Here is a 25,147-nt window from a genome sequence, read left to right on the forward strand (position 1 = left end):
CGCTCGGCAGGAACTAAAGTGTTCTTTTATGGCTTAAACTCCTGTTTTTCTAAAACATCAGTTTATCACATTATTGGCCTGTATTCTTTTGGCACCGCACATATTTAACTAGGAACACAACACAAGCAATACTTACATCTATAGACGCTAATTAGCTTTATAATAAAGCCCCCGGGAGATCTCCGGCATCTGGCTAACGCAATCTGCATTTGCCGTTGTCTTTTGCAACCTCTAAGGGTAAATTATTTTCAATGAAACTTTGTATGATGATATTAAAAAATTGCAAGGCTGGTAAAAAAAATCTGCAGGTTGCCCCCACCGCCAGCAGCTGGTACATAGATCCAGGTTGCCCCCACCGCCGGCAGCTGGTACATAGATCCAGGTTGCCCCCACCGCCGGGCAGCTGGTACATAGATCCAGGTTGCCCCCACCGCCGGCAGCACACTTCATCCTGGTATGTAACCGAAAGGAACTGTTCAGTATCTTTAATTAATCACCTATTCTGAGGATGAGCCATCAGTTTATGATCGCTGGGGACCACATCCCAAAATACCACCCCCCCTACTTACTAATTAACAGAAGGAATAGGCTGCAGCACTTTGTGGAGTGACACATCCCTGTACTACTGGTTGTGACTGTACCTGGTTCTGGAGCTGTGTACTGTACCTGGTTCTGGAGCTGTGTACTGTACCTGGTTCTGGAGCTGTGTACTGTACCTGGTTCTGGAGCTGTGTACTGTACCTGGTTCTGGAGCTGTGTACTGTTCTGCCTGTTCTCATATTTCAGCTAAACTGCAGTAAAAGGCACATCCATATTTACGGTGCTGTGTTTGACTTTGCATGAACAGTAAGGGTATGTCCACACGCAACAGATTTTTTTTTTGCACAAAGAATCTGCAGAAAAAAGTGCAAGCACATTCCACTGCTACATCGAAAGCTCTAAAACCGATGCAAAATAAATGGATATCCTGCCGATGCAAATCTGCCCCTAGGAAAAGTCTGCAATGTGTGGAAAAGTTTTTTTAAAAAGCCATCCACTGGTAGTGTGATTTGCTGCGGATTTTAGCTGCGCTGGTAAAATCCACTGATAGTCTTTCCCATGTGGGCTTACCCGTATAGTCTTTCCCATGTGGGCTTACCCGTATAGTCTTTCCCATGTGGGCTTACCCGTAAAGGACCAGGTTGCCACTTACCCATCACCACAAAACCAAATGATGCCAAAAACACCACCGACATTAATTTACTAACTCACCTGACATGAACGAAACTGGTTCACGAGCAGCGTACACCTCTGAGGATCCTTCCGGCCATCCAGGCTGTCCAGTTCAGCCGCCACTTGGTTGAGTTCTTCATCTGCATAGTAGAATTGAGCAAGAAGTTGCGGATCTGACCTCTAGAAAAAGGCAAAAAAAAAAAAAAAGATAAGATATATATATATATATATATATATATATATATATATATATATATATATATATATATATATATATATACATATATATATATACACACGGTATATATGTAAGTTTAGTGTTCACTAGTGAGAGCATCATTGTAAGCCAGCTCTATCCCCAGTGTCCTTGTGAACACGAGCATGCTCGTCACAGTGGAGAGAACCTGCACAATGGATCATGGAGTTTCGATTTTCTGTGCTCTCTCGCCAAAAAAATATTTTGCATGATGTGCCTTTTTTTTTGTAAAGCACGGCTTTATTTATTTGTAGCTCAGCCTGGCTGCCACAACACAGCGATAAATGTGATTTACGTCCGCAGAAACAATCCACCTTCCATCTATCGCCTCTCATTCTTGTAATAAAATCAGGGCTGCCAGAGCCGGCTGCTCTCACTGCCGGGGACAGAATAGAAATTCACTGACCTCAACTTACATGGGAAAGGGAGGAGAGGAGGGAAACTCGGAGCTGCAGAAACATCAATCACACACAAGGAGGACTGCGTGTACTTCATGCTGCTACAGTCACAATAAGAACCCATTTTTAGGATTCCATAATCCTGTATCTGCACCCAGATCTCCTGATAGTACTAGACCCTGTATGGGCACACTGATCTCCTGATAGTACTAGACCCCGTATGGGCCCACTGATCTCCTGATCGCCCAGATGGTACTAGACCCTGTATGGGCCCACTGATCTCCTGATCCCAGATGTGACTAGACCCTGTATGGGCCCATTGATCTCCTGATCCCAGATGGTACTAGACCCTGTATGGGCCCACTGATCTCATGATCCCAGATGGTACTAGACCCTGTATGGGCCCACTGATCTCCTGATCACCCAGATGGTACTAGACCCTGTATGGGCCCAATAATCTCCTGATCCCAGATGGGACTAGGCCCTGTATGGGCCCACTGATCTCATCCCAGATGGGACTAGACCTTGTATAGGCCCACTGATCTCCTGATCCCAGATGGGACTAGACCCTGTATGGGCCCACTGATCTCATGATCCCAGATGGTACTAGACCCTGTATGGGCCCACTGATCTCCTGATCGCCCAGATGGTGCTAGACCCTGTATGGGCCCAATAATCTCCTGATCCCAGATGGGACTAGGCCCTGTATGGGCCCACTGATCTCATCCCAGATGGGACTAGACCTTGTATAGGCCCACTGATCTCCTGATCCCAGATGGGACTAGACCCTGTATGGGCCCACTGATCTCCTGATCCCAGATGGTAATAGAACCTGTATGGGCCTACTGATCTCTTCATCCCAGATGGGGCTAGACCTTGTATGGGCTCAATAATCTCCTGATCCCAGATGGTACTAGACCCTGTATGGGCCCACTGATCTCCTCATCTCAGATGTTACTAGACCCTGTAAGGGTTCGTTGATCTCCTGATCCCAGATGGGACTAGACCCTGTATGGGTTCACTGATCTCTTGATCCTAGATGGGACTAGAACCTGTAGGGGCACGCGGGTCTCCTGATCCTTGATGGTACTAGACCTTGATATCTCCAGATCCCAGAGGGGACTAGACCCTGTATGGGTTCACCGATCTCCTGATCCCAGATGAGACTAGACCCTATATGGGTTCACTGATCTCCTGATCCCAGATGGTACTAGAACCTGTATGGGCCCACTGATCTCCCAGATGGGACCAGACCCTGCATCTGCACCCTGAACTCCAGATAAGACCATACCCTGTATTCTGCAGCCTCTCTCAGAAGAGACTAGACCCTGTATGGGCACACTAATCTCCTGATCCCAAATGGAACTAAATCCTGTTTCAGCGCCCTGATCTCTTGATTCCAGATAGGAGTAGACCTTGCATGGGCACACTGATCTACTCATGAGATCAGACCCTGTATAGGTACATTTATCTCCTGATCGGAGATTTTACTAGATCCCAAGTGTGCATCCTGATCTCATCTCATATCAGCCTAAAGAAACTCCCCAGAGGATCCAGTAAGTCATGCCCCCTTGATAAAAACATAATTAGCAAAAGGCCCACATCCCTGGAACGGTATCACGGGAGCAGCAAGAATAAAATAAGAGCAAAATCTGGTCACTGTGGACCTTGTCACAGGTCCTCTAAAGTTATAAGGAGATTTTGTATTATTACAGGTTATTTTAACTATTTATATTACACCCAATGAGTATGGTAAGAGCAGAGGAAACTAATCTGTGCCCTGAGCAGTGTGTCCAGCATTAAAAAAAGTATACACAATGCTTTACAAATGTCAATACCACATAATGATGATGCGTCAGCCACCTGACACTGGGCACACACACACAACACATGACATCAGGACAAACACACACAAGAGTAGGATACACGAGCGTGCGCACTCATTACATACAGCAACACCGCGTCTGAGGTCCACGGTCACATCACCTTACAGGACCCATAGACATGTCTCGCTACAAGGCACGAGAAAGATCACAAGGGAAAGACACCAAACAAACTACTAATGACTACCAGGAAAACTGAAAAACAATCAACAGGGGAAGGTTTGCAAAATGTTATTATGATAAGAGTTATTTATTTTTAGATTAAAAAAATATTTGCTCATTTATTTTATAAAGTGGAATCTTCTTCATTGTGTTTTTTCTCGGTTATTCCTCCCAGAAATTTATGAATAAATTGACAATAGGGCGTTATATCATACCAGTGGGGGGACGGAAGGAGGGTGGTGGGGGTTCAACACAGCTTAATTTCATTCAGATCGGTGGCAGATTGGGGTGGGACAGACCTCTGCGAGAAGGGGGAAATTAAACTATTGCACTGTTCCTTTTTTACAGTTGCTCCAGAGCCGGCACCGTCGGAGTTCCGCGGCCGGCTCCGCGCCAGGCACTCCGCGTCCGGCTCCGCGTCGCGCTCCGCGCCATGAGCTCCGCGTCGCGCTCCGCGCCATGAGCTCCGCGTCGCGCTCCGCGCCATGAGCTCCACGCCATGCTGGCGCTCCGCACCAGGCGCTCCGCGTCAGGCTGCGCTCCAGGCGCTCCGCTCCAGGGGCTCGGGGCTCTGCTCTAGGCGCTCCGCTCCAGGCTCTGCTCTTGGCGCTGCTCTAGTAGCTCCGCGTCAGGCTCTGCTCTAGGCGCTGCTCTAGGAGCTCCGCTCCAGGGGCTCCGCTACAGGCTCTGCTCTAGGCGCTGCTCCAGGAGCTCCGCGTCAGGCTCTGCGCTCCAGGAGCTCCGCGTCAGGCTCCGCTCTAGGCGCTCCGCGTCAGGAGATCCGCATCAGGCTCCGTTCTAGGCGCTCTGCGTCAGGAGATCCGCATCAGGCTCCGTTCTAGGCGCTCTGCGTCAGGAGATCCGCATCAGGCTCCGTTCTAGGCGCTCTGCGTCAGGAGATCCGCATCAGACTCCGTTCTAGGCGCTCCGCTCAAGGAACTCCACGTCCGGCTTCCTCCCAGGTGCTCCGTTCCAATTGCTCCAAGGCTGGCTCTGAACCAGGTTTTCCATTCCAGGTGCACCACGACCAATGCCGTTCCAGGTGCTCCAAGGCCAGCCCTGTTATGCTACACATCCAGCAACCGTTACATTTGCACAATAGCTAGGGGTTTGGCACCGACTATTTTCATGGCTTCTATTTATATGGACCCGTCTGATGGAAGGCGCAAAAAGTAAAGTTCTGAAGTTCTCATATCACATATGGGGAAATTGGTCTTCTTACATGAGAGCCAACATCCTAGCACTAGAAAAGATGGATCCTTTATCATGCCAGGCTCTAACGTCGATTGAGAAGGACATGATTACCGTATATCCCAAACTGATACACGGCCCTGTGTAACTGGAGAGATAACCAGTATTTGAGGATCTGCTGAGCAAACAAGATGGCAGCACTGATGATAATCGCTGCGCAGATCACCACATGCATATATGATTACTCAACAATTTACGATAACACAGGATTTCTCAGGAATTCACCATGCGTCATATACAAAAAGTAATTGACTATTTCGTGCTGGACAAAAAAACAAGACATAGGTGCCGTGCATCCCCAGCAGGCTAAAACTTTATTTTATAGACATCGGCTGCGAGGATCATATATTAAAGGTGTAATTAGTTCTGCAGAATCTATGGAGAAGAAGTGACGAAAAAAGGCTAAAGATCATCATGAAAGTAAAAATCCGGATAACAACTGCAGAACAATAAAAAGAAACATCATAAATGTGTGCAAGCAATGTGATTAAACATAAATGACCACCCTGGAGATCAACTGATCCCACAAAGGCCATCAAATAAAGAATCACAGGAGCCTTCCAGTAACAGAAAATACCCACAGAATAATAACGCAACAAGGAACCTGCAAAGATAAATCCTGCCAACAGCTTTTTTCCAAGTCATCTAGGAAAATCAGGCTTGTAGCGTACATTTGTGCAGGTTTTTTATTTTTTTTTTGCATACACGAACAGCCATCAGCCTTTGATGGTGAGGGAGGAAGTAGCTAGCTTCTTTTCCCATTCAGATTTCATAGAAATCCCTGAAGTCATTGGTCTGTAACACATGAAAGGAGGAAGTAGCTAGCTTCTCCTGCCATTCAAATACGAATTAGAAGTCAATACAGCTCTCAGTCTGGGATAGTGAGGAAGTAAGTAGCTAGCTTCTCCTCCCATTCAAATAAGAATAGAAGTCAATACCGCTCTCAGCCTGGGATAGTGAGGAAGGAAGTAGCTAGCTTCTCCTCCCATTCAAATAAGAACAGAAGTCAATACCGCTCTCAGCCTGGGATAGTGAGGAAGGAAGTAGCTAGCTTCTCCTCCCATTCAAATAAGAATAGAAGTCAATACCGCTCTCAGCCTGGGATAGTGAAGAAGGAAGTAGCTAGCTTCTCCTCCCATTCAAATAAGAATAGAAGTCAATACCGCTCTCAGCCTGGGATAGTGAGGAAGGAAGTAGCTAGCTTCTCCTCCCATTCAAATAAGAACAGAAGTCAATACAGCCATGAGCCTGGGATAGTGAAGAAGGAAGTAGCTAGCTTCTCCTCCCATTCAAATAAGAACAGAAGTCAATACAGCCATCAGCCTGGGATAGTGAAGAAGGAAGTAGCTAGCTTCTCCTCCCATTCAAATAAGAACAGAAGTCAATACAGCCATCAGCCTGGGATAGTGAAGGAGGAAGTAGCTAGCTTCTCCTCCAATTCAAATAAGAACAGAAGTCAATACAGCCATCAGCCTGGGATAGTGAAGGAGGAAGTAGCTAGCTTCTCCTCCAATTCAAATAAGAACAGAAGTCAATACAGCCATCAGCCTGGGATAGTGAAGGAGGAAGTAGCTAGCTTCTCCTCCCATCCAAATAAGAATAGAAGTCAATACAGCCATCAGCCTGAGATGGTGAGGGAGGAAGTAGCTAGCTTCTCTCATTAAGATTTCAATAGAAATCCCTGAAGTCATTGGTCTGTAAAGCATGCAGGAGGATGTGGTTAGCCTCTCCTGCCATGAAGATAAGAACAGAAGTCAATAAAGCAATCATCCTGAGATGGTGACGGAGAAAGTAGCTAGCTTCTTTTCCCATTCAGATTTCAATAGAAATCCCTGAAGTCATTGGTCTGTTACACATGAAGGAGGAAGCAGTTAGCTTCTCCCACCATTTTGATAAGAACAGAAGTCAATACAGCGCTCAGCCTGGGATAGTGAGGAAGGAAGTAGCTAGCTTCTTCTCCCAAGCAGATTTCAACAGATATCAATACAACATGGGACAACAAAATGAAGCATTTCTTGTATGTTTTGTAGCAGTTTTTCTTTTCCACCTTGAGACATAGACCTTGAATATGTTTTGCACAACTCCCTAAGATGTGTGCATTTAGTAAAATATTTTTGGTATTTCTTTGGAATGTAACAACTTTCCATGAAGCCGGGAAGACTTCTATATGGATCAGAGCGTCACAGGCCGTACGAAGTAAGACTTGTCCCACACACAGGAAACCAAACAACACTCCAAACCGTTCCATTCACATTGCATCACCTCGAAGGGCTCTAAAGGGTCTATTGTAGCCGGGAATAAATCATTTACAAATTGACAGAAGTGCAAATCTGGCAGCCGAGCGCGGACCGTACAGGACACAATTGTACTTCACATCATCGAGGATAATTTATGCTGCGCTGCTGAATATTTTACACAGTGATTTGTAGGGTGGAGAGGAGGGCAGCGCCCGGACTGGGTCTCTCCGGCTCCTGTTCAAACTTGGATAATCTCTACATTTTTGTCATTTTTACCAACGAGAAACTAAATTAGTGATCAAGAGAAGGCATATTTCTCAAACTGCGAAAAATGTTATTGCCCCTTGTGAAAGATTTTTGTGCATTTTCTTTTACAGTCACAGATCCCAGCGTTGCCACCAATTTCTCATGCGGGGCATCGGAGACATCACACAGATCCCAATGCTGCCACCAGTCAAGGGAAAGAAACTCTGCTGCCTCCAAACGTCAGGGCAATTACCCAATTGGCTGAGGATACAGGTGGATAGGACACCCATTACAGGTATCGTATATTACATTTAATATATTTACTCCGGAAAGGAAGGTAATGTTTATAAAAAAAAAAAAAATACACAAAGATGAAAGAAAATGGGAAAAAAACATACGATATATACAATTACATACAATTAAAGGGATAACTAAAGAAAATTAAACCTGATGGTGCAGTTATCATGAAGTTTTTTTTATCACGAATTTACCTTTACATACTGATGAAACATGGCCTGGATAGCATCATCCATCAGACTGTTAAAGTGGAAGTGTTAGAATGGCCTAAAGATGATGTGAGTAAATACTTTATTTTCGTCCTTTCATTATGAGGTCGAAAATATATCTCCCGTAAATATCAGATGAACACAAACCCCAACATTCAGTGCTTTGATCAGAGGAAGCTCTTTGGTTTGGAAGCGTACTTCCCCGCTTTTGCGCACACTAATCTCAGCCTTGGTGTCTTCTTCCCACCAAATTATCCTTGCTGCAATCACCTGATCACTAAAGGAGGTCCCTACTTGAATGTAGATGAAAGTGTCAGCTCTTTCTCTCAACACTGCTTAAATAGACTTAACGCTTCCTCAGTTATAATTAGTTACTTTCTTTCCCAGCCTCAATTAATCCCGCATGTTTAATGTGAGAGTGAGATGTTCCTTTTCCAAGGAGATCGTATGGATTTTACATTTTCCTCTGACAGTCATTTTCAGATTTTCTTTTAGGCATCATTCACATGTCTGATTAGCTCACGCATGAGAAAAATGGACTAATGAGTATCCTCAGATTATCTCATACATAGGGAAAAAAAATATTAAAAAGTTTCTTCACCTTTTCCTTTCTGATAGTCCAATATCATTCCAATGCAATACGATTTTTTTCACGGAGCCACAGACTTGCATTGCCGACCCTCGGATCGAAATTGGACGCATCTACGATTTTCTGTGGACTGCTTGGTCCGCAAAAAATAAAGGACTGATTGATCTCAATGGCCCCATAGACTATCACAGACACTCTTACATGAAAAAATGTCTGAATGAGGCCTTAATTTGATGTCAATATTATCCAAAAATTTACTTAGTTTTGCATTTGTTGTTAGCGCTTCATTCAGTTGTCCAGCATTGGAAAAACATTTATTTATTTACTAGCTGAAGAGCCCAGCGCTGCCCGGGCATAATAACTAACTGTGGTTAGTTATAACAAATTATAATTATCCTCCATCCCATAGTCCCGTGCCCATATACCCATCACACATCCACGATCCCATAGGCCCGTGCCCATATACCCATCATACATATCCTCCATCCCATAGTCGAGTGCCCATATACCCATCACACATCCTCCATCCCATAGTCCCATGCCCATATACCCATCATACATATTCTCCATCCCATAGTCCCATGCCCATATACCCATCATACATATCCTCCATCCCATAGTCCCATGCCCATATACCCAACATACATATTCGCCATCCCATATACCCATCATACATATCCTCCATCCCATGGTAGAGTGCCCATATACCCATCATACATATCCTCCATCCCATAGGCCCGTGCCCATATACCCATCATACATATCCTCCATCCCATAGTCCAGTGCCCATATACCCATCACAGATCCTCCATCCCATAGTCCCATGCCCATATACCCATCATACATATCCTCCATCCCATAGTCCCATGCCCATATATACCCATCATACATATCCTCCATCCCATAGTCCCATGCCCATATACCCATCATACATATTCGCCATCCCATATACCCATCATACATATCCTCCATCCCATGGTAGAGTGCCCATATACCCATCATACATATCCTCCATCCCATAGTCCCATGCCCATATACCCATCATACATATCCTCCATCCCATAGTCCAGTGCCCATATACCCATCACAGATACTCCATCCCATAGTCCCATGCCCATATACCCATCATACATATCCTCCATCCCATAGTCCCGTGCCCATATACCCATCATACATATTCGCCATCCCATATACCCATCATACATATCCTCCATCCCATGGTAGAGTGCCCATATACCCATCATACATATCCTCCATCCCATGGTAGAGTGCCCATATACCCATCATACATATCCTCCATCCCATAGGCCCGTGCCCATATACCCATCATACATATCCTCCATCCCATAGTCCAGTGCCCATATACCCATCACAGATCCTCCATCCCATAGTCCCATGCCCATATACCCATCATACATATCCTCCATCCCATAGTCCCATGCCCATATATACCCATCATACATATCCTCCATCCCATAGTCCCATGCCCATATACCCATCATACATATTCGCCATCCCATAGTCGAGTGCCCATATACCCATCATACATATCCTCCATCCCATAGTAGAGTGCCCATATACCCATCACACATCCTTCATCTCATAGTCCCATGCCCATAAAGTATACCCATCATATATATTCTCCATCCCATAGTCCTGTGACCATATACCCATCATACATCTTCCATCCCATAGTCCTGTGACCATATACCCATCATACATCTTCCATCCCATAGTCCTGTGACCATATACCCATCATACATATCCTCCATCCCATAGTCCTGTGACCATATACCCATCATACATATCCTCCATCCCATAGTCCTGTGACCATATACCCATCATACATATCCTCCATCCCATAGTCCTGTGACCATATACCCATCATACATATCCTCCATCCCATAGTCCTGTGACCATATACCCATCATACATATCCTCCATCCCATAGTCCTGTGACCATATACCCATCATACATATCCTCCATCCCATAGTCCTGTGACCATATACCCATCATACATATCCTCCATCCCATAGTCCTGTGACCATATACCCATCATACATATCCTCCATCCCATAGTCGAGTGCCCATATACCCATCACACATCCTTCATCTCATAGTCCCATGCCCATAAAGTATACCCATCACACATCCTCCATCCCATAGTCCCGTGCCCATATACCCATTAGGACATCATCATCACCATGGCAACCGTTATGACATAAACATCCCCATTGCAACCTATGATGAATCAGCGTCGCCATGGAAACCATTGTGACATCATAATGAAGGGCGGGGCTTGATGCACACACACTTTTTCCCCATTATGTAGATAGGGGCAAAATTGTTTGGTGAATTGGAACGCGCGGGGTTAAAGTTTCGCCTCACAACATAGCTTAGGCCACCCTCGGGGTCCAGACGTGTGATTGTGCCAAATTTTGTGGCTGTAGCTGCGACGGTGCGGATGCCTATCCCTATCCCGAACATACACACACACATACATACATACACACATTGAGCTTTATATATTAGATTTAAATAAGGAAAGCAACAATGCCACCCTGTGTATAGGCGGTGTATGGTTCTGTAGTTAAGCACCATTCACTTCAATAGAACTGAGGTGCAATACCAAGCACAGCCCAGAGACAAGGGTTGCTGTTGTGAACACTTTTGACACGACTTCGGAGTTTGGGCTCCCTCTGGTGGTTGCTGCGGGTAATGGAGCTGGTCGAGTTGACAGAAGTCAATCACCTGAAAAGGATGATTGGAGGTCAGGTGTTACAGACTGGGAAGATTTAAGTGAGCAAGCTTCCCTCAGTTGTTGCTGGTGATTTGGTTATCTTCCTGTGCATTTTGAAGTCAGCTTGCCCCCTGCTTGGTCCTGCATCGTTCAGATAAGTAATTTGTTTGCTAGAATCTATTTGCATTTGATCCAGTTTTGCCTTTCTCTGCTTTCTGCTTTGCTGTGTGGGTTCAGCATTGTTCCCTGCTGGGACCTGTACTGGACCCCGTTCCATATGCCACAGCTCATGTCAGTCTGTTCAGTATTGCTAGTCCCCTGTTATATCAGTATCTTTTGTTTTGCTTCCAGTTTACACCAGAATTCTGATCTAGTGGGGGAGAGGTCGTGTGGCCTCAGTATTTTTGCATATCAGACGTGTTGGATTTTTCTTATGGTTTTTTGCATGATTGCAGACAGTATCCTTTCCTGTCCTGTTCTATCTAGACAGTTTGGGCCCCATCATTTGCTTACTCTATTTTCTGCCTGTGTTTGTGCTTCATCTTGTCTCACCAGCAATATATGTTTGGGGGCTATCTATTCCTTTGGGGTTCTACTCCGGGGCAGTTTAGCTTTCCCCTTTCTTGCTTTAGGCTTAGTTAACGCTTTGGCTGTGCCGAGGTGTCTAGGTACCTAGGTAGGTACCTCCCAAGGCTAATTTTAGTTGTGTTGCTAGGTTTAGGGGTCTGAAATTCGCTAAGTTACCAACCTCTCTGGTTTTCTGGTTGCCTAGCTTGTTCCCCGGCTATCCTCCTCGGTGACCTAATCATAACAGGTGGCGCTATAATTTGGAAGCAAGCAGCCATGTTTTCCTAGTCCAGGATAACCCCTATAAAACTTGAAGGATTTGTTCACTTTGAAGTCTTTAACGCTCAGTAATGGCTCCTTATGAGCAGCGACCACTGAAATGTCCTCTTCTCTGCACTCGGCTCCGGATAGTCATCAATGCTGGTGTCGGCCATCTGGTGACGGCTCACACAAGACACCTTGCAGCTGGATATTCAAGTCAGGAACCAGGTGGAAAAAGAAGGAGAAAAAAAAAGGAGAACTGGAAACGTGATACAACCCCAAGCCGGGGTAGCTGCGCGGCCACGACACCGGTCCGAACTGCCAATCTTCAGGAGCGCACCACACCCTGGTAAGCAGGAAGCTGGGGGGCAGAGGAGCGGCACGCTCCTGAACATGAAAGTTTACAACATGCCTTTAAATGTGCTTAAAAAGGGGTGTCCGGGCAAAATAAGACTTTGCCCCAAGGATATGTAAAAAAAAAAAAATATCGTATGGCACTTGCTTTGACAGATAAGGGGGCTGGCTTTGCTACTGAAGTTAGCAGGTGGCCAGCTTCCTTCACGCGCAGCCTTGGTCACAGGCCAACATGGACACGGCAGATATCACAGGACACCTTCAACGTCTAGTGGGGTACATGCATCGTGGGGGATCCGCAGTTTTGGACAGGTGGGTGATCGGGGGAGCGTTGTGCCGACCATGAAAGTCGTCAAATATATTTAAAGGCTTGTACCTGACTCCACGGATAAAGCTCACGTGGTGAACGCCGGGGAGAAACTCTGCCCTGGAACTTTAATTCAACGCTCAAATCCTATTAGGCCTCCTGATCGGAGGGGTGCGCCGCCGGCCAATTATCAGAAAGCAAGCAGGGATATGAGGCCCCGAGGGTTCTCCGAAGATCTAACCCCGGCCTCCAGGAACAAGAACCCATTACAGAGGTCACTAGACGTGGATGTGTAATAGACTCACGCTGGGGATACACAGCAGGGCCCTTAAAGGGAAAAAAATAAGAACATTCCCTATTTCTGAATACCGTAGCTGTCAGATTTTGTACCGACGCCGTTATTAATATCTATAATAATAAATGCCCTAAGCAACTTCCGGTTGTAACAACTTCCGTCCAGTTGTAACCGGTGACGTCACCGCACACCTCTTTCCATGTTAACCCTCAACACACACACTCCACTCACCTTTCACATCTCCACTCACTCTTTCACTCCACATACGACCCTTTCTCTCACTCCGTCTCTCATACTCACGCCGTCATCGCCGCTGATCCATGATCCCCGACATCATCTTCCGCCGGTGCCATCCTGGATCCAGACGTCCTCCACGCCGGCGACATGTTCTTGCGGCGACGCCATTTTGGATCGGCGAAATCCCGCGATAGTCAAGATGGCGTCGCCGCAAGAACATGTCGCCGGCGAGGACTACGTCGGGATCCAAAATGGCATCGGCGAAAACTCGCGAGATTTCGCCGACGCCATTTTGGATCCCGACGTCGTCCACGCCGGCGACATGTTCTTGCGGAGACGCCATTTTGGATCGGCGAAATCCCACGATAGTCAAGATGGCGTCGCCGCAAGAACATGTCGCCGGCGAGGACGACGTCGGGATCCAAAATGGCGTCGGCGAAAACTAGCGAGATTTCGTCAACGCGATTTTGGATCCCGACGTCGTCCACGCCGGCGACATGTTCTTCCGGCGACGCCATCTTGACTATCGCGGGATTTCACGATACTCAAGATAGCGTCGCCGCAAGAACATGTCGCCGGCGTGGACAACGTCTGGATCCAGGATGGCGCCGGCGGGAGTATGAGAGACGGAGTGAGAGAAGGGGTCGTATGTGGAGTGAAAGAGTGAGTGGAGATGGTGAAAGGTGAGAGCAGTGTGTGTGTTGAGGGTTAACATGGCAAGAGGTGTGATGCTATCGCATCCTCCCGATGCGATAGCATCGGGCCATAATCTAGTCATTTTATATGGGGGAAAGTCCTGGCTCTGAGCATGGAGCCCTATAGGCAAGGCACCATGGGAGGAAAGTATGCAAATGAGCTCATGTCAACAGCACTGCAGCCAGTAACCGAGCCCCATTGTTCTGTTCTAGATGAGTGGCGCAGTGCCGGACCTGGGGAGGAGTAAAGCACAGGGTTCATTTATTTATTTAAATAAACTTCAGCTGAAAATGAAATTGGAAAATTCCTATTACAACATTGGAATGCAAAAAAGTCAACTTTTAATGATTTTTTTTTTTTTATTTGTTTCTATCTCATCATCTATATTTTAGAGGTCACATTTCCAGATCTTTATAGAAGGCTTTTCTGCAGTCACATTATTATACCAGATAGGATTACAATGAAAGGAAATAACTCTAAATACGGTAGATACCACAGGATTCACAATAGGTGATGTCACAGCTCACCACCTCCTCCTGTACAATGACTGACAATACCTCTATATACAGTAGGTAACACAGGGTCCATCATTCACAATAGGTGATGTCACAGCTCACCTCCTCCTCCTGTACAATGATGACACAAAGCTAGGAGGGATAGCTAATACTAGAGAAGAGAGAGAGAGGATTCAAAAAGATATAAATAAACTGGAGAAGTGGGCAGCAACTAACAATGGTTTTTAACAGGGAAAAATTCAAAGTACTACATCTGGGCAATAAAAATGAAAAAAGCATATACAGAATGGGAGGAATAGAGCTAAGCAACAGCACATGTGAAAAAGACTTGGGTATACTAATAGATCACAGACTGAATATGAGTCAACAGTGTGATGCAGCAGCAAAAAAGGCAAATACAATTCTAGGATGTATTAACAGAAGCATACAGTCTACATCACGTGAAGTCATTATTTCCCTCTACTCCTCTTTGGTCTGACCTCATCTGGAATATTGTGTCCAGTTTTGGGCACCACATTTTAAAAAAGACATCAACAAACTGGAGCAAGTTCAGAAAAGAGCGACCAGAATGGTGACCGGTCTGCAAACCCTGTCTTATGAGGAAAGGTTGCAGGATTTGGGAATGTTTAGTTTGCAAAAGAGAAGACTGAGAGGAGACTTAATAGCTGTCTACAAATATCTAAAGGGCTGTCACATTGCAGAAGGACCATCTTTATTCTCATTTGCACAAGGAAAGTCTAGAAGCAATGGGATGAAACTGAATGGGAGGAGACACAGATTAGATATTAGAAAAAACTTTTTGACAGTTAGAGCGACCAATGAGTGGAACAGGCTGCCACGAGAAGTGGTGAGTTCTCCTTCAGTGGAAGTCTTCAAACAGAGGCTGGACAGACATCTGACTGAGATGATTTAGGGAATCCTGCTTTGAGCAGGGGGTTGGACCAGATGGCCCAGGAGGTCCCTTCCAACTCTACGATTCTATGACTGATAACACCTCTATATACAGTAGGTAACACAGGGTCCACCATTCACAATAGGTGATGTCACAGCTCACCTCCTCCTCTTGTACAATGACTGACAATACCTCTATATATAGTAGGTAACACAGGGTCCATCATTCACAATAGGTGATGTCACAGCTCACCTCCTCCTCCTGTACAATGACTGACAATACCTCTATATACAGTAGGTAACACAGGGTCCATCATTCACAATAGGTGATATCACAGCTCACCTCCTCCTCCTGTACAATGACTGATAACACCTCTATATACAGTAGATGACACAGGGTCCACCATTCACAATAGGTGATGTCAGAGCGCTGACCGTGGCGGCCTCCTGGCCACAAATCCAGTCTTGGACCAGGTAGATGTACACAGAATCAGACCACCACAGCGCCGCACACGGTGTAGTGGCCATTCTCTGGTACAGCAGCTCATCTCCTATTCACTACGATAGGAGCCAAGCAGGGAAAGGTCACTACATAGTGACGAGAGTGGGGTCACCAGGGTTCTCCCACAACCAACATTAATCCCCTATATACAGTGTGAATGAATATAGATTTTTAGTTGCCGGAGTCCCCAGTTACTACCGCGGGGCGCAACCACAATGCTGAGAATCTCTCCAATGTCTGCATGGCTGGCAGAAATACAGAATGTCGCCTTCCAGTTGTCAAGTTAATACACAATTCCAGGAGGAATAACAGAGGAACCATGGACCAGAGAGGCTGGTGCTATTACTTTATCTTGTCAGAATGGCTATGTAATCTGCAGACTGAAATGAGTCAGTCACGAGTTCAGCTAAAGAGTAAGAGTTCATAAGTCCTAGTGTATTCACTCTCTTCCCACCTACCTGACAGCTGCAGCTTGTACTGAGCACTGAGAGACCGCAGCAGGAGGGACGCCGAGGAGTCAGCAAGCTAGGTTGGAAGAAATTCATCAGCAACGAAAAGGGAAAATGAGAATCTGTTAATCAAGCTAGGCGGGCGGACATTCAGAAGCAACAGGGAGGAGGAACACTGAGGAGCTGTTGGGCTAGATGGGTGGCGATTCGTGAGCAGCAGGACACCGAGGAGCAGTCAGGCTAAATGGACATTCAGCAGCAGCAAGGAGGGACACCGAGGAACTGCTGGGCTACATGGGTGAAGCTCTCAGTCAGGCTAAATGTACGGACAATCAGCAGCAGCAGGTAGGAGGGACACCGAGGAACTGCTGGGCTACATGGGTGAAGCTCTCAGTCAGGCTAAATGTACGGACAATCAGCAGCAGCAGGTAGGAGGGACGCTGAGGAACTGCTGGGCTAGATGGGGGGAGATTCAGAAGGGACATGAGGAGCTGTCATTCTGGCTATGTGGGAGGACATTCAGCAGCAGCAGTGAGGAGGGCCACTGAGGAGCTGTTAATGAGTAGATGGATATTTAGTTTCACAAAGCAAATATGAAGGTATTCTGAAATGTTTAAAGTACACCGGCATCATCAGGTCTAAGATCTCTGTATTGTAATTATAGTAAAATCTGGTGACCTATTGCCTATAAAAAATAACTCATATTAAGTGACAATTTTTTGGAGAAAACACAGACACACACACGGCTCTGTGCGGTTCCCATGGGTGACAGATTACATGACAAGCAGCCGAGCAGAAGACGGTGACGAGGGCGGCGCTGGGGATTCTTTACACAGGACGTAACAAATAGCATAAAAAACGAAACCTTATATGCAAGAAATCCCAACTAACGACAGCGACACATGCTGCAGGCGATCAGCGACAACACGAGACATTCCCCACAGTCCTGTCCGTGAGAGCAGGGAGGCCCGCAGCGCTAGGTCTGCAGGGAATGTGGCGGATGGCAGGGTGAGCCCCATGTGGAGCCAGCGGGGCTCGTCTTGCACCCATGCCGAGTCCCTGAGATCCAGCAGAAGGTGAGAGATCTGGCATTAATGGTGCCCCCCTATATTTGGGATCGCTGTGTCACAAGAGCCCACAGGTCACTTTATTTGGCAGTAAGTCCCCACGGGCGGCATGTGATGGGGAGATGATCCCCTAAGACGGGAGGCGAGCGCCGAGTCAGCACGCTCAGGTATAATACCCATTAATTAAATAATAAAGATTATAAAGCCCCCGGATTTATTACCGCCGCCGAGGCTCAGCAAGGATCGCGTCATTAACCCATTCACGGCTGCAGAGACGTGGCTTTTACCAGACCTCCCATTCATTTCATAAGGAAACTGATCAGGTAACTGCAACCCACCAGTTATAGGAGTCCCCTTTCACAATTTCTCATCTTTAATTATTTTATTTTTTACTTGCCATGGGACTCACTAAATGGTCAGCACCTAAAGGTTAGAACTCTGCTAACCCTACAAATGAAGGGCTGCACCTCCTCCATAGTTTTTCCCTGCACAGCGTCCTTCCAACCAGCCAGGTGTTACTTTTAGAAAATAAACTTGCACCGAGTTTGAGTCTGTAACCTTTATTCCTTCAGCCATTCATTTTCAGACGCCTTTTAAATGCAGTCTGCAGCCTGATCCAAGTTTCTGGACTTACTCTCGTGAGACTTTCTCTCTCTGTAATACAGGTTGGACGTTTTGTCACTTACTCTTATACAGCACAGCTTCTATCCTGCACTTACTTCTTTTTTTTTGAACATGATTTTTTTCCTTTTCTTTGTCCGCTTTCTCTGCCCCCATGGGAACAGAGAGAAAACAGGCTAAAGAATAGGAGTAAAACACAAAGATAAACTAAGTGCAGGATAGAAGCTGTTCTGATACATGCGCAAAGACGATAGCAGCACCCCGATTTCCCCTGTCTCAGCGCTGGGGACAAGTGTGTAAGTGATGACTTGGCCTAGTGATATCTCATCACTTTTCAATGGCAGGAAAACAAATTTTTACAGCGAATATGCACCAAAGTTCTTAAAAAAAAAAAAAAAAAAAGACTAAGAATATTCTCCATTTCCATTTTTTTTGCAGCCTAATTTCAGACTGAGCAGCTCATCCACCCAAAACAGGAGGAAGGGCAGAGGCATTTATTGGAGAGGCCGTCACCTCTTTAGCACTTGTGACAGAATACGATGCATGCAGGACAGATTCCGGGTAGTAGGATTTTTAAAATTTCGTGGAAAGCCACTAAACACTTTAAGGGATTAATTCTAATCTTCGTAAATGGGCGTTGCTCGAAAGGGCTTATAAATACAAGCAATTTTGCAATTTACTGCTTCTAAAAAAAAAGTTAGCAGTTCTTGAGATATTAACACTTGTTTACAGTTTGTTACCTTGGAGACCGACCACTTCTGCTAAACAGCAGTGCTTACAAGCTCTTTTCTATTGAGCTTGTATCACGGTTTTGAAGCTGGTCAGGATCGCTGGAATTCACCGTTAGCGCCTAACGCCAACGCAGTGCTTACAAGCTCGAAGCACAGTGCTTACAAGGTCGACAGCAGCAGTGGTCGGTCTCCAAGGCAACGAAAACAAAAGCGTTAATATCCTTAGAACGGTTGGAAATACCATCATGAAATAAGAATCATATGACGAAGTCAGTCCTGGGGGCTGTGGAGGGAGGTGTAGTCACTAGATGTGATCAGACACTGCAGTAGCCTTCAGAAGCTTATCCATTTAACGGCATTAGTCGCTTCGGAAAAACAAAGGTTTAAAAAGGACGGACGTGGCGAGTAGTGGAGAAATAAGCAGTGTTTACACCGGGATCTTCTTCGGATTACATCTAATACCCCCGGAATACCCACTGCGCAGGGATCCTGGAGAATGGCTGCATCGGCAAAACGTACTGTATCGCAATCAATCTCAATCCCTGTTGAGAATTTTTGCTGGAATCTTTCTTTTTTGCCCCATAAAAACTTTAAATAGCAAGTAGCCTCCAAGTTATGGCCGCCCTAAAAATCAGCGTGTGGCTTCTTTTAACCACTTCCTGACTCAATGAGCTGTAGAATAGGTAAAAATCGCTCCAGGAATGAAGCTGTGCTCACCACTTGTTCAGATGTTGTGCGGGGTATTGTAGCTTTTCTCCACAGATTTCAATGCGTGTGCGGGGGGGGGGGGGGGCTTCAGTCGCACTCGGGACCTGGAAGAATCCTTTGATCAATAAGAAAAGACAAATTCTACTAAAGATCCGTGACAGTTAGGGGCCCTGTTCGGAGATTTTGCATTGGGGGAGTCTGATAAATTGTAATACTAGACGCTACCTATAGATAGGGAAAAAAAATAAAAAAATCAGCCAACCCCTTTATATATACAATGACAGGGGAATCGAGAAGCGATGAATGCAGCCAATGCACGGGGTCTAAAAGTTCATGTGGCAGGAAAAACACCACAAAGATCAACTCACTACTAAAAAGAAACCAAAGAATGAGAAGCTCCGCCGAGTCCTTGCAATCTTATTACAAGTCCGATATGGCCATACTCATTTCCCCTCTCCATAGAAAGCAATAGTAGGAATGGAGTAATAGTGGCTGGAGGAGCAAAAGGCAGATAAAATTACTTCTCCCGCTCTCCTCCACCTCGATATTATGGTAATAAAAATATAAACACTGACATTTTAACTTCCATAATGGCAAGAAATACAACTTGAAAGTATAGTCAAGGGGTATATAGATTAGACCGTTCGACTCCTAGACTCACAGCTTCACACAACGAAAACCTGCTTCTTCCAGTTTGAATAAACTGCTGTCTTCACTAGCTCTCGTGTATCAGCACAGCTTCTTTCCTGGAGCGATTTCCCCATCTACAGCTCATTAAAAAATCATGCGTTTTCCTCCCCATCTACTGTCTGAGTGACATGCCCTCATTGATACTCCCAGCATTTTTCCTTCCCTGTTGCTATCTGTAAAATAGAGCGAAGGGACAAGGAAAACAGCTGTTAGGAGCAGAAGCTCTGACTGATCAGTATCAGATTGTGTACAGCAGCCTTTAAAGTGTACCTTCAATATGGGAAAGGTCCAGTACCTCCACTGATCTGCAGGGCCTTTACAGTTTTGTTGTCGCTTTCAGGGGGTGAAATTTAGAGGTTTTTTTCTTTTAGCCATTAAATGGCAACTAGAGAAAACTTTCTCTTTTTGATAAGGTTGGAAAAAAAAAAATATAGAAAGAGGAGCCCTAAATTACTAGCTGGTGTCTTGAAGGCTTAAAGACAGCGAGAGTAAGGAGAAGAGTCAGAGAGAGGAGAGGAGAAGCGTCAAAGAGAGCGAGAGAGAGAAGAGTCAGAAAGAGAGAAAAGAGTCAGAGAAAGAGAGAAGAGTCAGAAAGAGGAGGAGAAGAGTTAGAAAGAGAGGAGAAGAGTCAGAGAGATTCAGAGAGAGAGAGGAGAAGAGAGAGAGGAGAAGAGTCAGAGAGAGAGAGAGGAGAAGAGTCAGAGAGAGAGAGAGGAGAAGAGTCAGAGAGAGAGAGAGGAGAAGAGTCAGAGAGAGAGAGAGAGAGGAGAAGAGTAAGAGAGAGAGAGAGGAGAAGAGTCAGAGAGAGAGAGAAGAGTCAGAGAGAGAGAGAAGAGTCAGAGAGAGAGAGAATAGTCAGAGAGAGAGAGAGAGAGAGAGGAGAAGAGTCAGAGAGAGAGAAGAAGAGTCAGAGAGAGAGAGAGGAGAAGAGTCAGAGAGAGAGGAGAAGAGTCAGAGAGAGAGAGAGAAGAAGAGTCAGAGAGAGAGAAGAAGAGTCAGAGAGAGAGAAGAAGAGTCAGAGAGAGAGAAGAAGAGTCAGAGAGAGAGAGAGGAGAAGAGTCAGAGAGAGAGAGAAGAGTCAGAGAGAGAGAGAAGAGTCAGAGAGAGAGAGAAGAGTCAGAGAGAGAGAGAAGAGTCAGAGAGAGAAGAAGAGTCAGAGAGAGAGAGAGAGGAGAAGAGTCAGAGAGAGAGAGGAGAAGAGTCAGAGAGAGAGAGGAGAAGAGTCAGAGAGAGAGAGGAGAAGAGTCAGAGAGAGAGAGGAGAAGAGTCAGAGAGAGAGAGGAGAAGAGTCAGAGAGAGGAGAAGAGTCAGAGAGAGAGAGGAGAAGAGTCAGAGAGAGAGAGAGAGGAGAAGAGTCAGAGAGAGAGAGAGAGAGAGAGAGAGGAGAAGAGTCAGAGAGAGAGAGAGAGGAGAAGAGTCAGAGAGAGAGAGAGAGAAGAGTCAGAGAGAGAGAGAGAGAAGAGTCAGAGAGAGAGAGAGAAGAGTCAGAGAGAGAGAGAGAGGGGAAGAGTCAGAGAGAGAGAGGAGAAGAGTCAGAGAGAGAGAAGAAGAGTCAGAGAGAGAGAGAGGAGAAGAGTCAGAGAGAGAGGAGAAGAGTCAGAGAGAGAGAGGAGAAGAGTCAGAGAGAGAGAGAGAGAGGAGAAGAGTCAGAGAGAGAGAGAGAGAGAGAGGAGAAGAGTCAGAGAGAGAGAGAGAGAGAGAGAGGAGAAGAGTCAGAGAGAGAGAAGAAGAGTCAGAGAGAGAGAAGAAGAGTCAGAGAGAGAGAAGAAGAGTCAGAGAGAGATAGAGGAGAAGAGTCAGAGAGAGAGAGGAGAAGAGTCAGAGAGAGAGAGGAGAAGAGTCAGAGAGAGAGAGGAGAAGAGTCAGAGAGAGAGAGAAGAGAGAGAGGAGAAGAGTCAGAGAGAGAGAAGAAGAGTCAGAGAGAGAGAAGAAGAGTCAGAGAGAGAGAAGAAGAGTCAGAGAGAGAGAAGAAGAGTCAGAGAGAGATAGAGGAGAAGAGTCAGAGAGAGAGAGGAGAAGAGTCAGAGAGAGAGAGGAGAAGAGTCAGAGAGAGAGAGGAGAAGAGTCAGAGAGAGAGAGAAGAGTCAGAGAGAGAGAAGAAGAGTCAGAGAGAGAGAGAGAGAGAGAGAGGAGAAGAGTCAGAGAGAGAGAGGAGAAGAGTCAGAGAGAGAGAGGAGAAGAGTCAGAGAGAGAGAGAGAGAGAGGAGAAGAGTCAGAGAGAGAGAGAGGAGAAGAGTCAGAGAGAGAGAGAGGAGAAGAGTCAGAGAGAGAGAGGAGAAGAGTCAGAGAGAGAGAGAGAGGAGAAGAGTCAGAGAGAGAAGAGTCAGAGAGAGAGAGGAGAAGAGTCAGAGAGAGAGAGGAGAAGAGTCAGAGAGAGAGAGAGAGAGAGAGGAGAAGAGTCAGAGAGAGAGAGAGAGGAGAAGAGTCAGAGAGAGAGAGAGAGAAGAGTCAGAGAGAGAGAGAGAGGGGAAGAGTCAGAGAGAGAGAGGGGAAGAGTCAGAGAGAGAGAGAGAGAAGAGTCAGAGAGAGAGAGAGAAGAATCAGAGAGAGAGAGGAGAAGAGTCAGAGAGAGAGAGGAGAAGATTCAGAGAGAGAGAGAGAAGAATCAGAGAGAGAGAGGAGAAGAGTCAGAGAGAGAGGAGAAGATTCAGAGAGAGAGAAGAGTCAGAGAGAGAGAGAAGAAGAGTCAGAGAGAGAGAGAGGAGAAGAGTCAGAGAGAGAGAGGAGAAGAGTCAGAGAGAGAGAGGAGAAGAGTCAGAGAGAGAGAGAGGAGAAGAGTCAGAGAGAGAGAGGAGAAGAGTCAGAGAGAGAGAGAGAGAGAGGAGAAGAGTCAGAGAGAGAGAGAGAGGAGAAGAGTCAGAGAGAGAGAGAGAGAGAGAAGAGTCAGAGAGAGAGAGAGAGAAGAGTCAGAGAGAGAGAGAGAAGAGTCAGAGAGAGAGAGAGAGGGGAAGAGTCAGAGAGAGAGAGGAGAAGAGTCAGAGAGAGAGAAGAGTCAGAGAGAGAGAGAGGAGAAGAGTCAGAGAGAGAGGAGAAGAGTCAGAGAGAGAGAGAGAAGAATCAGAGAGAGAGAGGAGAAGAGTCAGAGAGAGAGGAGAAGATTCAGAGAGAGAGAAGAGTCAGAGAGAGAGAGAAGAAGAGTCAGAGAGAGAGAGAGGAGAAGAGTCAGAGAGAGAGAGGAGAAGAGTCAGAGAGAGAGAGAGGAGAAGAGTCAGAGAGAGAGAGAGAGAGAGGAGAAGAGTCAGAGAGAGAGAGAGAGAGAGGAGAAGAGTCAGAGAGAGAGAGAGAGAGGAGAAGAGTCAGAGAGAGAGAGGAGAAGAGTCAGAGAGAGAGAGAGGAGAAGAGTCAGAGAGAGAGAGGAGAAGAGTCAGAGAGAGAGAGAGAGAGAAGAGTCAGAGAGAGAGAGAGAGAGGAGAAGAGTCAGAGAGAGAGAGAGAGAGGAGAAGAGTCAGAGAGAGAGAGAGAGAGGAGAAGAGTCAGAGAGAGAGAGAGAGAGGAGAAGAGTCAGAGAGACAGAGAGAGGAGAAGAGTCAGAGAGAGAGAGGAGAAGAGTCAGAGAGAGAGAGGAGAAGAGTCAGAGAGAGAGAGGAGAAGAGTCAGAGAGAGAGAGAGAGAGAGGAGAAGAGTCAGAGAGAGAGAGAGAGAGGAGAAGAGTCAGAGAGAGAGAGAGAGAGAGAGGAGAAGAGTCAGAGAGAGAGAGGAGAAGAGTCAGAGAGAGAGAGAGAGAGAGGAGAAGAGTCAGAGAGAGAGAGAGAGAGAGGAGAAGAGTCAGAGAGAGAGAGAGAGAGAGGAGAAGAGTCAGAGAGAGAGAGAGAGAGGAGAAGAGTCAGAGAGAGAGAGAGAGGAGAAGAGTCAGAGAGAGAGAGAGAGAGGAGAAGAGTCAGAGAGAGAGAGAGAGGAGAAGAGTCAGAGAGACAGAGAGAGGAGAAGAGTCAGAGAGAGAGAGGAGAAGAGTCAGAGAGAGAGAGGAGAAGAGTCAGAGAGAGAGGAGAAGAGTCAGAGAGAGAGAGGAGAAGAGTCAGAGAGAGGAGAAGAGTCAGAGAGAGAGAGAGAGAGAGGAGAAGAGTCAGAGAGAGAGAGAGAGAGAGAGGAGAAGAGTCAGAGAGAGAGAGAGAGGAGAAGAGTCAGAGAGAGAGAGAGAGAGGAGAAGAGTCAGAGAGAGAGAGAGAGAGAGAGGAGAAGAGTCAGAGAGAGAGAGAGAGAGAGGAGAAGAGTCAGAGAGAGAGAGAGAGAGAGGAGAAGAGTCAGAGAGAGAGAGAGAGAGGAGAAGAGTCAGAGAGACAGAGAGAGGAGAAGAGTCAGAGAGAGAGAGGAGAAGAGTCAGAGAGAGAGAGGAGAAGAGTCAGAGAGAGAGAGGAGAAGAGTCAGAGAGAGAGAGGAGAAGAGTCAGAGAGAGAGAGAGAGAGAAGAGTCAGAGAGAGAGAGGGGAAGAGTCAGAGAGAGAGAGAAGAGTCAGAGAGAGAGAAGAGTCTCAGAGAGAGAGAAGAGAGAGAGAGAGAGAGAGAAGAGTCAGAGAGAGAGAGGAGAAGAGTCAGAGAGAGGAGAAGATTCAGAGAGAGAGAAGAGTCAGAGAGAGAGGAGAAGAGTCAGAGAGAGAGAGAGGAGAAGAGTCAGAGAGAGAGAGAGGAGAAGAGTCAGAGAGAGAGAGAGAGAGAGGAGAAGAGTCAGAGAGAGAGAGAGAGGAGAAGAGTCAGAGAGAGAGGAGAAGAGTCAGAGAGAGAGAGAGAGGAGAAGAGTCAGAGAGACAGAGAGAGGAGAAGAGTCAGAGAGAGAGAGGA

General features: G+C 46.3%; 1 protein-coding gene across 4 annotated transcripts in view; it reads right to left on the reverse strand.

Annotated features, from left to right (window-relative positions):
- Nucleotides 1-25,147, reverse strand: part of ZFYVE28 (zinc finger FYVE-type containing 28) — a 159,602-nt gene that overhangs the window by 64,352 nt on the left and 70,103 nt on the right. For all 4 annotated transcript variants that reach the window (XM_073574457.1, XM_073574456.1, XM_073574455.1 and 1 more), the window contains exon 2: nt 1,252-1,392. In XM_073574457.1, coding sequence (XP_073430558.1) covers nt 1,252-1,392 — 141 coding nt within the window. The remainder of the gene's footprint in view (nt 1-1,251; nt 1,393-25,147) is intronic.

This window comes from Dendrobates tinctorius, unplaced genomic scaffold, assembly GCF_039654945.1.
Source record: "Dendrobates tinctorius isolate UK_male_01 unplaced genomic scaffold, ASM3965494v1 ptg000039l, whole genome shotgun sequence".
NCBI classification, from domain to species: domain Eukaryota; kingdom Metazoa; phylum Chordata; class Amphibia; order Anura; family Dendrobatidae; genus Dendrobates; species Dendrobates tinctorius.